This window comes from Salmo salar, chromosome ssa02, assembly GCF_905237065.1.
Source record: "Salmo salar chromosome ssa02, Ssal_v3.1, whole genome shotgun sequence".
NCBI lineage: Eukaryota > Metazoa > Chordata > Actinopteri > Salmoniformes > Salmonidae > Salmo > Salmo salar.
The window spans coordinates 38116134-38130857 of record NC_059443.1 but is presented as its reverse complement, the minus strand read 5'-3'; the positions used below and the strand labels follow the sequence as shown (position 1 = coordinate 38130857).

At 43.9% G+C, this 14724-nt stretch overlaps 1 protein-coding gene across 1 annotated transcript; it reads right to left on the bottom strand.

The window, feature by feature from the left end:
• Positions 1-1052: 1052 nt before the first annotated feature.
• On the bottom strand, positions 1053-2562 carry LOC123729277 (piggyBac transposable element-derived protein 4-like). Its single transcript, XM_045703681.1, has 2 exons — positions 1596-2562; positions 1053-1453 (listed from the first exon to the last, which is right to left on the bottom strand). Exons 1-2 carry the CDS (start codon positions 2548-2550, stop codon positions 1134-1136), a joined length of 1275 nt encoding a protein of 424 aa, XP_045559637.1. The 5' UTR covers positions 2551-2562; the 3' UTR covers positions 1053-1133.
• Between the last annotated feature and the right edge of the window lie 12162 nt (positions 2563-14724).

Sequence of the window (14724 nt, the reverse complement as noted above, 5' to 3'; positions counted from 1 at the left end):
CTTTACATTTTAGTCATTTAGCAGACGCTCTTATCCAGAGCGACTTACAGTAGTGAATGAATACATTTCATACGTTTTTTTTTTCTTCCGTACTGGCCCCCTGTGGGAATCGAACCCACAACCCTGGCGTTGCAAACACCATTGCAAACACCATGCTCTACCAATTGAGCCACAGGGAGGCCCACCTTCGTGGTGTTATATTCAATCGTGCTTAGGTAGCTAGCTACATTCTTCTATTAGCTCTGTAAAACAATGCTAGTTGCGTCGGAGAAGTATTAGCTTGTGTTGTATTTTGAAGCTACATGGCCTTATGACTCCCTAGTGGCGCAGCGCTCAAAGGCACTGCATCTCAGTGCTAGAGGCATCACTACAGACACCCTGGTTCAAATCCAGGCTGTATCACAACTGGCTGTGATTGGGAGTCCCATAGGGCAGCGCACAATTGGCCCAGCGTTGTCCGAGTTTGGCCGGTGTAGGCCATCATAGGTAAATAATAATTTGCTGTTAAATGACTTGCCTAGTTAAATAAAATAAAACATATGACCATGGTTTGTTTATTTGGTCTATTCAGCATGGCTCTGTTCTGCCCTGCCTTGCCCCCTTGTGGAGCTCAAAAGTTAGTTTCTTACTGTTATAACTCAAATCTGTGATTTTGTCAATGCAATAAACTATTTTTATAGCTGTGTTTATTATGTTATTTGTAATATTGTTTTATTGCTATATCCTTATATTGTATTCTAATTAATAATTCCTCTTTATTCTGTACTTTCAGAAACCACAAACAGTATTTGCCAATATCATAACTGGACATCTTTCGAGCTGAAGATTGAGGACAGCTTTTGTATGCTAACGTTCTCTCCTTAACAGTTTTACTGGATGGAAACACAGCAAGAAAACACATAGGCCAATATGTAATAGTCGTCTATTTTATTGAAGTATTGGTAGTTGGTTCAACAACAACTTGTTTTACTAGAGGACAAAAAATGGAATATGCATAACCCATATTTAATATTCATGCAGTGACTGAACAACAACTGCATTTCCACCCCCCACCTCTAAAGGCATAGTATCATGGCAGGTCACCTGTCAAGTCACCTGTCAGGTCAGTCAGTCACTTATTGCTGCAGATGTGCTCAATAATGCTTGAGCATGTGATACTCCTCAAAGCATGGTGAAATACATAGAGGTGTATCACAAGCTAAACACATGTATTTTGTCATCTTCCTCTGCTTACTTCTCCTGGCGCCAGACAGGCAGACTTTGCAGTGCCTCCGTGTGCGACTACCTTGAGCAGCAGTTTGAGGGACTTTGCAGGGAAAATGCCGTGCAGTGAGGCGTAGGGGATTGTCTAAAGCAGGGCGACCCCCAGTGGAGGGGCGCCGAGGGGTGTGGTGCTCCTCCAACAGCTCTCTCATGAGGTTCTCTCTGTATTTTTGGTAGGTAATTACTTTACCTATGAGGGAGTGGGGAGGATGAGGAAAGTTAGAGGATGATGAGGCAGTGGGTAGGTTGGTGAGATATTGTCACTGTAATTGCATAATGTAATTGAACTGTACATCCAATTACAAAAATACCTTGTTCAGTAATCATCTCACCTGTTAGTTGGCGGTGAACTATGCTGCCGTTGAGGACAGCAGTGTCGATCAGCTGGAAAAATATCTTCTTATAGCACTTGGTCGTTTTCCGAGTGCATTCCACAAAGCTGTTTATCATGTCCGCCTTATCCACGGCCCCCATTTTGAGGTTATAGTCTAGCACACAATCTGGTTTTATCTTTCTCTCTCCCGTCAGGTGGTCCACCTTCCCTGTGGCCGACATGGTTGCTGTATGGACAGTGGAGAGGACATGGACGTCTCTTTTGTCATGCCACTTTACTGCCAGCTGTTGACCGTTCTCCTGGAACTCCACCTCCCCTCTCTGCATCTTCCTGCATCCGAATGCCGGCATCCCCTTCCTGTTCGACCTGACTGTGCCACAGGCCCCTGTGCTGTTGGAGAGCAGATGCTGGAAGAGTGTGGGACTGCTGTACCAATTGTCCACGTACAAAGTGTGTCCCTTGCCGAGATGAGGAGCCAGCATGGTCATCACCACGGACCCAGACACCCCAAGCCCCTCATAATGTTTGATGTCAGTGGTAGACCCTGTGTACACTATAATATCCAGGACATATCCTGTCTTCACGTCGCACATGACAAAGAACTTGACCCCAAACCTGTGCCTTTTGGAGGGAATATATTGACGGAACACCAGCCTACCTTTCCATAACATCAGGGACTCATCAATGCATAGGTCCTTGTATGGCACAAAGACCCGACCAAATGCTGATGTCAGGCTGATAAGAACAATTCTTATTTTGTATAACGGGTCACTTAGGATGGCAGTAGCATTGTTGACGAAATGCAGGCATCGCAGCAGAATTAGGAAGCGGTCTTGGGAAAAGAGGGTGGCAAAGAAGGGAGTTGCAAACATAGGATCTGTGCTCCAGTAGTCTCTTAGGGAGTTCTTCTTTACTATCCCCATGAGGAGGACTGTCACCAGGAAGGTATACATTTCACTAATTGTGGTTGTCACCCATTTAGCGAGTTTCCCCCCTCACTCCTGGCTCTCTCTTCTCCTGTAGCTCCAAGGCATAGCGATTGGTCTCCTGTACTATGTTTCCCACGAGCTCCTCTGTCAGAAACAACTTGAAGCACTCTGCCTCAGTTGGAAATGGCAAGGGGCGTTGCACTCCAGACTGGGACTCGTCAAAGCAAACAGCAGGGCCAGGAGGGGTGAAATGGCTGGCGGCCTTCCAGCTACCACAGAACTCTTGTACTTCATCCACTGTCGGTCTGCCTCCATCACCACCAGCATCTTCAAAGGGACCTGGTACTTCGTCAGTGGACAAGGGAACCTCAGATTCAGGGTTCTCAATGGCTACAAGGTTGGGGGGCAGCTCCTCACTGTCACTGTCAGAATCTGATTCCTGACTTTCATACTCAGACTCATTGTCAGAATTTAAAAAAATCTCCAGAATTTCCACATTTGTGAGTTGTCTCCTTTTGAAAGACATTGCTAATGCTACAGCTTAGCTCACTAGCTACATACATAAACAACAACACTGAATGGCTCAGAGTGAGAGGGTACGTGATTGACTGCCGGCATGCGTCACTTGTATCAATAAATCACCATCAGAAAATGTTTTGTGTGGTAATTATTTGTGTATTTACTGTTTTATTCACGTTTTCAATTCTAGGTGACAAATCATGCATTCCGATTCTTGCATAGATTGTAATGGGAACATATTATGTGTGTAAAATACTTATTTGAAGGTTATACTGATTATGATGAGCTAAGCTAATTCCAGCTATGTGTATGGAGCCATGTTTGTTGACATACAATGCATTCTGGGTTTCACGTAATCGTCTGACCAAAGATGTTATAACAAAATGAGGTGAGTAAGAGTTCACTCATTTTTTGAGGACTTCTGGAAATGAATGGTGGGATGTGAACGACAGTAGACACACCCCTTCAACGTGCATACTATAAACAGACCGAACTCATCTTGTCTGTTATTATCTTCGGTTTCTGTGAGGAAAAAAATGCATGGCTGCGCGCTGAAACTAATCGTCGGATTACTTTCGATTTCTAGAAAGTGTTTTAGTCAATTATTTTGATCAACGGTGAGCAAACCCGTGATGTGATTAATTGTAAATAGTAATTGCTATTAGCTAATTCATAGTGTAGTTTATGTCAGCCGAGAGTTAGAAAATATGACCGCTTGTGTTGCGTCAATCTTTCCTCAGCGCTAGGACAAATGTAGCCTACATTTTTCCGGTTAGGATGATTGTGTTATGCTATAGATACTTCTGTAAATATCTGAACATTGCATCCAAAAATAAACTGCTCACATTCTGGACATAACTTTGTAAGGACTGTGTTTGTGTAAATAGTTTCTGAAAAAAGTGTGGCCAGCTGCGCGCTGAAACTAATTGTCGGATTACTTTCAATAATTGTACATAGTAATTGCTATTAGCTAATTCATGGTATAGTTTACGTAAGGACTGTTTGTGTAAATAGTTTCTGAAAAAAGTGTGGCCAGCTCAAATGTTGATTGTTGCGTCATTCAAAACTGGCCGTTCTAAATGAGCATTCTAAATTAGTGTTCTAATCACACGGGGTGTGATCGTACGCTTCAGGGACCACTGTAGAACGATCACACCCCGTGTGATGGTACGAAAGGGTTAACAAATCTTAGTTCAGTCACCAGTTTAAGTTGAGAGTGGGGGTATCCATGGCATTTTCCAATTATGTTCCTATTTTACAAGTAAAAAAAATGGAGAACCTTTCATAATGTTGCCAAACAAAGACTCAACAAACTTACCTGAGACTCCCTGTCTCTGCCAGTCTGTCCCTGCATATCTGTCCCCAACTCTGCTGTCTGTGTGCCATCTGTTGCCTGCTCTGCCTAATGACATCATTGTAAAACATTTCCATTAGAATTTCATTTCTTTCTTATGAACATTTTATCAACTAGTCTTTGAGATATTAGGCTACTAGGGTTCTTACTTTGCGTTTTGGTGTACTGAAAAATACTCTGATGTCCGTCTTTTATTTTTCTGCCATTTTTCTACCTGGCTGTCTGGCTACACACACACACACAGTGTGTAGGTTATTTACAGTAGGAGATGGGCTTCTATCATCTTATCTTTTATCATTCTATTTGGGCTTCGATCTAAAAGGTAGCTAGCAAATGTGAAACGGATTAAAATGACAAGAGTTGACAGCTGTATGAGTTCACCATTTACACAACATATGCTGCAACCTTTTGTAATTTTAATAGTTTGTTTCATATTGGCTGGCTTCCAACAATAGCTGAATTTGCAAAGCTAGCGAGCACCAATTCCGTTTCAGTGGTGTTTGCTATAATCTTTGCTACCCGGGTTAAATAAAGGTGAAATAAAATAAATAAATAAAAGTTCCCTTGTGACAATTTAGCTTTTGCAACGAGACCATTAAATATATTTAAGACAATGGTAGAGGAGAGTGTAGTTCTGTTCAGTTTGGACTTCAGTTTATCGCTAACCTTATCACAGGGACTTTGAAGCACTAACTTACATCATCTGCATGCTGATCTTGGAATAAATTGACGATAGCAAAGATTACATCTTTGACGAGGCCACATAAATGGAATAATTACTAGCTAGCTTAATAATTAATATTTGCCCGCTAGCTCTGCATATTCAGCTAGTGTGTGTGCGCGATTGACTGGATTAACCTCACATCAGTTACGTTCATTGAGTGCCTTTCAGACAGTGGATACCACCCCTCTGTTACCTTGCCAACTAAGGAACTGGCAGTGGATCAAACCATTGTGAGGCAAAGGGTGGTGGGGGGGTCGCAATCTTTTGAAACTTAAAAATGCACAATTAAGTGTCTATAATCAGCACAATTGCTTTCATTGCTTATTATTAATATTATTTAAATTTCTGTGATATATTGGGGGGGACTAATCATATTTTTCCCAGGATGGGGGGGTCATGTCCCCCCCGGGATTTCCGCCCCTGATCCAGAGCGACTTACAGTAGTGAATGCATACATTTTCTTTCCCGTACTGGTCCCCCGTGGGAATCGAACCCACAACCCTGGCGTTGCAAACACCATGCTCTACCAACTGAGCCACACGGGACCATACAGGAACCGACAGGAACCACTTCTGGCCACTCAGAGTGGAGGTCATACACCACCACCAGGAAGCGCTGATGGTGAGGGACTGCGTGTCCATGGATCTTGCCACAGATGTCCAGTTGGATGTGCTCCCAGGGGTGGGACGGCCATGCGAGAGGCTGCAGGGGGGGGTGGACTGTCCTGTTTTCCCACTGAGGAGGCATGCAGCACAATCCCTGACCAGGGCTTCAATGTTGTGGTCGATGCCTGGCCACCACACAAGGTCTCGACATCGCAGTTTGACCTTCACTATGCCCAAGTGCCCCTCGTGCGCCATGGATAGAACACGTGCACGCAGACCACTCGGGACCACAGCGAAGTGGGTCCGGCGAAGTGGGTCCGTAGGAGGCTGACTGCAGCAGTGAATGTAGGAGCCGATCCAAGCGCTCTGAAAATCCTCTGTACCGAGGCAGTGACCGAACAGTGCTGCCCTCCGCTTGTCGGAGATTGTAGAAAAGTCCATAGCTTCGAGATAAGTGTTAAAGCTTTCAAGCCAGTTATTCCACTGGACTGGAAGTTCGCCAGGCACGGCCAGGAATGGTGCTGGCGGTGGTAAACTGAATTCAGCCATCTTCGTCTCCAATGTTATATATCTAGCCTAGCTGTAGAAGAACGCACATCTGCACAGTTTCACATTGTACATCACTCTGTCGTTTAATGACATGTGCCACTCATTCTGACAACCCATTCATCCGTAAAGCAGCCCACTGTCGTAAACCATAACAACGTACAGTATGATGAACAGCACATCGTACCATACATAACACTGAGCCCGAGCCTTCATTGTCCCAGCTGGTGCACGATCACCTGTCTTTGCTTTTAAAAGAGTTTGAGCGCTACTTCACAACCACAAAAGACCCACGAACTGCCAAGGAATGGATCCGCGACCCATTTGTCAACAAACCAGGTGAATCCAGCATGTCTATGAAAGAAGAATATCAACTGCTGGAGATCGCATATGACGGCGGCCTTAAAAGTATGTTCGAGACAACAACTCTGCCGGTGTTCTGGATTAAAGTCACGGCAGAATACCCTGAGATCACCACAACAATATTTTTCATGCACTTTACATTTGTTTTTTTGTTGTATCTTATTTTTAAGGCATGTTTAAACGTTACCATGGCGACCCGAGAGTGTTAGGGGGCATCGAGGATGTTACTCATGTTATGTTGTTGGTGCGATGTTACGAGGACGCTGCTAATAAAGTTGCATACGAGTACACAGTGGATTCACGTTTATTATTATATTTATAAAATACCACAGTTTTTATGCCGGTCGTATCATTTTAATTTGTGTATTTATCCGCCACACCTTAAAGGCCGGTCCGTGAAAATATTGTCTGACATTAAACCGATCCGTGGCCCAAAAAAGGTTGGGGACCGCTCTTGTAAATGACTATTGTAGCTGGAAACAGCTGATTTTATTTATTATATATTTTTTTTTTAATGGAATACCTACATGGGTGTACAGAGGCCCATTATCAGCAACCATCACTCCTGTGTTCCAATGGCACATTGTGTTATCTAATCCAAGTTTATCATTTTAAAAGGCTAATAATCATTAGAAAACCCTTTTGAAATTATGTTAGCACAGCTGAAAACTGGCCTTCTTTAGACTAGTTGGGTATCTGGAGCATCAGCATTTGTGGGTTTGATTACAGGCTCAAAATGGCCAGAAACAAAGGACTTTCTTCTGAAACTCGTCAGTGTATTCTTGTTCTGAGAAATGAAGGCTACTCCATGCGATAAATTACCAAGAAACTGAAGATCTCGTACAACACTGTGTACTACTCCCATCGCAGAACAGCACAAACTGGCCCTAACCAGAATAGAAAGAGGAGTGGGAGGCCCTGGTGCACAACTGAGCAAGAGGACAAGTACATTAAAGTGTCTAGTTTGAGAAACAGACGCCTCACAAGTCCTCAACTGGCAGCTTCATTAAATAGAACCCGCAAAACACCAGTCTCAATGTCAACAGTGAAGAGGCGACTCCGGGATGCTGGCCTTGAGACCTGTGTTTTGCGGGTACTATTTAATGAAGCTGCCAGTTGAGGACTGCCAGTCAAAACTGTAATTCAGCCACTCAGGAGCATTCACTGTCTTCTTGGTAAGCAACTCCAGTGTAGATTTGGTCTTGTGTTTTAGGTTATTCAAATCAAATGTTATTTGTCACATGTGCTGAATACAACCGGTGTAGACCTTACAGTGAAATGCTTACTTACAAGCCCTTAAGCCCTTAACCAACAATGCAGTTTTAAGAAGAATAAGTGTTAAATAAAAAAGAGAAGTTAAAAATAACAAATAATTAAAAAGCAGCAGTAAAATAACAGTAGAGAGGCTATATACAGGGGGTACCGGTACAGAGTCAATGTGCGAGGGCACAGGTTAGTCGAGTTAATTCAGGTAATATGTAGGTATAGTTAAACTGACTATGCGTAGATAATAAACAGAGAGTAGCAGCAGCGTAAAAGAGAGGGGGGAAAATGCAAATAGTCTGGGAAGCCATTTGATTAGCTGTTCATGTGTCTTATGGCTTGGGGGTAGAAGCTGTTAAGAAGCCTTTTGGACCTAGACTTGGCGCTCAGGTACCGCTTACCATGCGGTAGCAGAGAGAACAGTCCATGACTAGGGTGGTTGAACTATTTGACAATTTTTGGGGGGCCTTCCTTGACACCGCCTGGTATAGAGGTCCTGGATGGCAGGAAGCTTGGCCCCCATGATGTACTGGGCCGTTCACATTACCCTCTGTAGTCACAGCCATGTATATCACCCCAAGCAGATACCTCGACAGCCCTGAAAGAACTTTACTGGACTCTATGTAAACTTGAAACTTTATATCCTGAAGCTGCTTTTATTGTAGCTGGGGATTTTAACAAAGCTAATTTGAGAACAATGTTACCTAAATTCTACCAGCACATTGATTGTTGCACCCGCTCAAGCAAAACATTGGACCAATGCTACTCTAACTTCCGCGATGCATACAAGGCCCTCCCTTCGGCAAATCTAACCATGACTCCATCTTCTTGCTCCCATCCTATAGGCAGAAACTAAAACAGGTCGTGCCCGTGCTTAGGTCTGTCTAACGCTAGTCTGACCAATCGGATTCCACGCTTCAAGATTGCTTCGATCATGTGGACTGGGATATGTTCCGGGTAGCCTCAGACAATAACATCGACGTATACGCTGACTCGGTGAGTGAGTTTATTAGGAAGTGCATTGGAGATGTACCCACTGTGACTATTAAAACATTCCCTAACCAAAAACCATGGATTGATGTCATTATTCTAGCAAAACTGAAAGCGCGACTCAGCGCATTTAATCATGGCAAGGCAACTGAAAACATGACCGAATACGAACAGTGTAGCTATTCCCTCCGCAAGGCAATCAAACAAGCAAAGCGTCAGTATAGAGACAAAGTAGAGTCGCAATTCAACGGCTCAAACACAAAACGTATGTGGCAGGGTCTACAGACAGTCACATATTACAAAAGAAACCTGGCCCTGTTGCGGACATCGACGTCTTGCTCCCAGACAAATTAAACAGCTTGTTTGAGCGCTTTGAGGACAATGCAGTGCCACCGACACGGCCCGCTACCAAAGATTGTGGGCTCTCCTTCAATGTGGCCGACGTGAGTAAAACATTTTAAACGTGTTAACCCTCGCAAGGCTGCCGTCCCAGATGGCATCCCTAGGCACGTCCTCAGAGGATGCGCAGACCAGCTGGCTGGTGTGTTTACGGACATATTCAATCAATCCCTATCCGAGTCTGCTGTCCCCACATGCTTCAAGATGGCCCCATTGTTCCTGTTCCCAAGAAAGCTAAGGTAACTGAACTAAATGACTATCGCCCTGCATCACTCACTTCTGTCATCATGAAGTGCTTTGAGAGACTGGTCAAGGATCATATCACCTCCACGTAACAGCGCCTCTTCAACCTCCAGGATGCTGAAGAAATTTGGCTTGTCACCTAAGACCCTCACAAACCTTTACAGATGCACAATGGAGCGCATCCTGTCGGGCTGTATCACCGCCTGGTACGGCAACTGCACCACCCTCAACCGCAAGGCTCTCCAGAGGGTAGTGCGGTCTGCACAACGCATCACCGGGGGCAAACTACCTGCCCTCCAGGACACCTACAGCACCTGATGTCACAGGAAGGCCTAAAAGATCATCAAGGACAACAACCACCCGAGCCACTGTCTGTTCACAACGCTATCATCCAGAAGGCGAGGTCAGAACAGGTGCATCAAAGCTGGGACCGAGAGACTGAAAAACAGCTTCCATCTCAAGCCCATCAGACTGTTATACAGCCATCACTAACATAGAAGCTGCTGCCAACATACAGACTCAAATCACTGGCCACTTTAATGAATGGATTTAATAATGGTATCACTAGTCACTTTAAATGATGCCACCTTAATAATGTTTACATATCCTACATTACTCATCTCATATATGTATATACTGTATTTTATTCATCTATTGCATCTTGCCCATGCCGCATGGCCATTGCGCATCCTCATATTTCTATGTACATATTATTTTTCCATCCCCTTACATTGTGTGTGTGTGTGTGTGTGTGTGTGTGTGTGTATAATGTAGTTGTTGTGAATTTGTTATATTACTGCACTGTCGGACTAGAAGCACAAGTATTTCACTACACTTCACTTCACTACACATTAACATCTGCTAACCGTGTGTGTGACCAATAAAATTTGATTTGCCTTGCGGTCGGAGGCCAAGCAGTTGCCATACCAGGCAGTGATGCAACCAGTCAGGATGCTCTCGATGGTGCAGCTGTATAACTTTTTGAGGATCTGAGGACCCATGCCAATAGGCTTTGTTGTGCCCTCTTAACGACTGTCTTGGTGTGTTTGGACCATGATAGTTTGTTGGTGATGTGGACACCAAGGAACTTGAAGCTCAAACCCTGCGCCATTACAGCGCTGTCGATGAGAATCGGGGCATGCTCGGTCCTCCTTTTCCTGTAGCCCACAATCATCTCCTTTGTCTTGATCACGTTGAGGTTGTTATCCTGGCACCACCACATGGCCAGGTCTCTGACCTCCTCCCTATAGGCGGCCTCATCATTGTCGGTGATCAGGCCTACCAATGTTGTGTCATTGGCAAACTTATTGATGGTGTTGGAGTCGTGCCTGGCCTGCTGAAAGGTGAATTAATCTTCCAGTGTCTGGTGGAAAGCAAACTGAACCAGGTTTTCCTCTAGGGTTTTACCTGTGCTTAGCTCTATTCCCTTTCTTTTTTATCGTGAAAAACTCCTCAGTCCTTAACGATTACAAGCATACCCAAAGCATGACTAAGCCACCAATATGCTTGAACATATTGAGAGTTTCGATTTGCCCCAAACATAACATGTATTCAGGACAAAAAGTTAAATGCTTTGCAATTTGTTTTTGCAGTATTACTTTAGTGCCTTGTTGCAAACAGGATGCGTGTTTTGGAATATTTATATTGTACAGGCTGCTTTCACTCTGTCAATTAGGTTAGTATTGTGGAGTAACTACAATGTTGTTGATCCATCCTCAGTTTTCTCCTATCACAACCATTAAACTCTGTAACTGTTTTAAGGTCACCATTTTCCTCATTGTGAAATCCCTGTGCGGTTTCCTTCCTATCTGGCAAGTTAGGAAGGACGCCTGTATCTTTGTAGTTACTGGGTGTATTGCTACACCATCCAAAGTGTAATTAATAACTTAATGCTTAAAGGTATATTCAATGTCTGCTTTAAAAAAAAAAAAAATTACCCATAGGTGCCCTTCTTTGCGAAGCATTGGAAACCCTCCCTGGTCTTTGTGGTTGAATCTGTAATTGAAATTCAGTGCCCGAATGAGAGACCATACAATTATCTGTATGTGTGGGGTACAGAGATGAGGTAGTCATCCAAAAATCATGTAAAACACTTATTACGCACAGAGTGCAACTAATTATGTGACTTGTTAAGCACATTTTTAATCCTGAACTTATTTAGGCTTGCCATAACAAAGGGGTTGAATACTTATTGACTCAAGACAATTCAGCTTTTCTTTTTTTTATCAATTTGAAGAAATAAAAATAAAACATAGTTCCGCTTTGACATTATTGTCACGACTCCTACCGAAGGTGGCCCCCCCTCCTGCTCGGTTGGCGCTCGGCGGTCGTCGTCACCGGCCTACTAGCTGCCACTGATTCCCTTTTTTGTTTTCCCCCTTTTCGTTATTAGGTGCACCTGTTCTGAATTGGGCTGATTAGCGGGCTTTATTAGCCACTAGGCCCGCCTGCTCTTTGTGCGGGATTATTTCATTGTATGCTGTGCGTGGTGACACGCTGTTTGTTGTACATTTTCAGTGGTGCGTGTGTTTTGCGCAAGCTGTGTTCTTGTCCCTTGTGTTTGGGGCACTTTGTTTTGTAGTGCGCTCTGTGCGCTGTTTGGGTTGGCTTGTCGTTTAGTCATTGTGCCTATTAAAGCCAATACCCTGAATCGCTGTTTTCCTGCACTTGATTCCTCGTCAGCAAACACCCACGTCTTACAATTATGGGTTTTTGTGTATAGGCCAGTGACAAACAAATCTAAAATTGAGGTATTTTACAATTCAGCCTGTAACACAACAACATTTGGAAAAGGTCAAGGGGTCTGTATACTTTATTGGGCTCATTGCAGTCATAAAGTGTTGTCATGTACATTGTTATGGAATGATACCAAAAGATACCCCTAATTTGGTGAAGAACAGAACCCAGCAGTGAATGTATTATAGAGCAGCAGCATTAGATGGTCTCTAACTGAATCATGTGACATCTTTGTCCCCTAAAATAATTCAGCTGATCATGTCACATTTGAATCCATGTCCTTTCCATACCATGGTTCAACTCCTGGCACACTTTCTCTATGTGTTGTAATAAATCTTGCGGACCACACGAGAGGTGGGACAAGTACTGGATTGAGCAGAGTAGCTCAGGCATCCGAGGCTTGGACACAGTTATAACAAACAATGATCTTTATTAGAAAATACAAATTCATAGGACAGCGTGGACCAAAGATGTTAAGAACAGGTGGGACAAGATCTCAGAAGACCTAAGATTAAGAATTGTTGACTTGCATAAAGCTGGAAAGGGTTACAAAATTATCTATAAAAGCCTTGGTGTTCATCAGTCCACGGTAAAACAAATTGTCTATAAATGGAGAAAGTTCAGCACGGTTGCTACTCTCCCTAGGAGTGGCCGTCCTGCAAAAATGACTGCAAGAGCACAATGTAGAGTGCTAAAGACTTACAGAAATCTCTGGAACATGCTAACATCTCTGTTGACGAGTCTACGATACGTAAAACACTAAACAAGAATGGTGTTCATGGGAGAACACCACGGAAGAAGCCACTGCTGTCAAAAAAAAAAACATTGCTGCACGTCTGAAGTTCGCAAAAGAGCACCTGGATGTTCCACAGTGCTTCTGCCAAAATATTCCGTGGACAGATTAAATTAAAGTTGAGTTGTTTGGAAGGAACACCCAACACTGTGTGGAGAAAAAAGGCACAGCACATTAACATCAAAACCTCATCCCAACTGTAACGTATGGCGGAGGGAGCATCATGGTTTGGGGCTGCCTCAGGGCCTGGACAGTTTGCTGTCATCTACGGAAAAACTTGGGAATTAATTTATCAAGACATTTTGAAGGAGAATGTAAGGCTACCTGTCCGCCAATTGAAGCTCAACAGAAGTTAGGCGATGGAACAGGACAACGACCCAAAACACAGAAGTAAATCAACAACAGAATGGCTTCAACAGAAGAAAATATGCCTTCTGGAGTGGCCAGGTCAGAGTCCTGACCTCAACCCGATTTTTAAAATGCTGTGGCATGACCTCGAGAGCGGTTCACACCAGACATCCTAAGAATATTTCTGAACTGAAACAGTTTTGTAAAGATGAATGGTCCAAAATTCCTCCTGACAGTTGTGCAGGTCTGATCCGCAACTACAGAAAACGTTTGGTTGAGTTTATTGCTGTCAAAGGAGTGTCAACCAGTTATTAAATCCAAGGGTTCACATACCTTTGCCACCCTACACTGTGAATGTTTACATGGTGTGTTCAATAAAAACATGAACATGTATAATTGTTGTTATTGTTGTGACTTAGATGAAGATCAGGTATTTTTTGTCCAATTTATGCAGAAATCTTGGTAATTCCAAAGGGTTCACATACTTTTTCTTGCCACTGTATGACGGGTTTAGCCTGATTTTTAAATCTAATAGAGGAGCGCAATACAACTGGCAGGGCGCTCTGTTTGGCCTAAAAACACTGATACAGCTTCAAGATAATTAATATTGCATTTGAAAGAACAAGTTAGGCGCAGCGTGATCTGTTTACAGAAGCAGGGGAAAGGGCTAGCACTCCTAGAAACCCCACTATCCAACATGGACTATCTGGTGTAATTCTCTCCTCCCGTAGCACCTGAGCCCTAGGACCATGCCTCGAAGGGCCTGACGACTCATGGCTATTCCCTTCCCAGTCCTCCTGCCACCGCATGTGGCAGGAGCTACAGTCCATTACAGATTACAAAGGAAGACGCAGCTATGATCTACCCCCACCGACCCAGAGGACTGATTTCGTGATCTCGCGCTTCGAGGCCGACGTGATTTAAGGTCTTTAATGAGATCAACACTGGCAAGGCCGTGGGCTGGAGAGTATTCCAGGGCGAGTTCTCAGCGCATTCACAGATCAACTGGAAGGCATATTCATGGTCATTTTCAACCTCTCCTTGTCCCAGTCTGTAATCCCAACATCTTAAAATGGCTGCCATCATTCCTGTTCCCAAGAACTCTAAGGCTTCTTGCCACAATGATTACCACTCTGTGGCCCTCACATCTAATCATGAAGTGCTTTGAAAGGCTGGTTATGGAACACACCAACTGTATCATCACACCAGCTCCCCCGCCAAGACCTGCCTGCGCTCTCGGCTCTGCCTTATATCAGTTTCTCAGAGTCCCGGGCAGAGTTTAGCAAGCAGGAGCAGGTATGAGCAATTAGTTAAT

Bases quoted from the DNA above. Each gene is read 5' to 3' on its own strand.
- LOC123729277 (XM_045703681.1), bottom strand. From the start codon at position 2,550: ATGTATACCTTCCTGGTGACAGTCCTCCTCATGGGGATAGTAAAGAAG. The intron at 1,454-1,595 runs GTGAGATGATTA...ACTCCCTCATAG, and splicing joins AGTTCACCGCCAACTAACAG to GTAAAGTAATTACCTACCAA.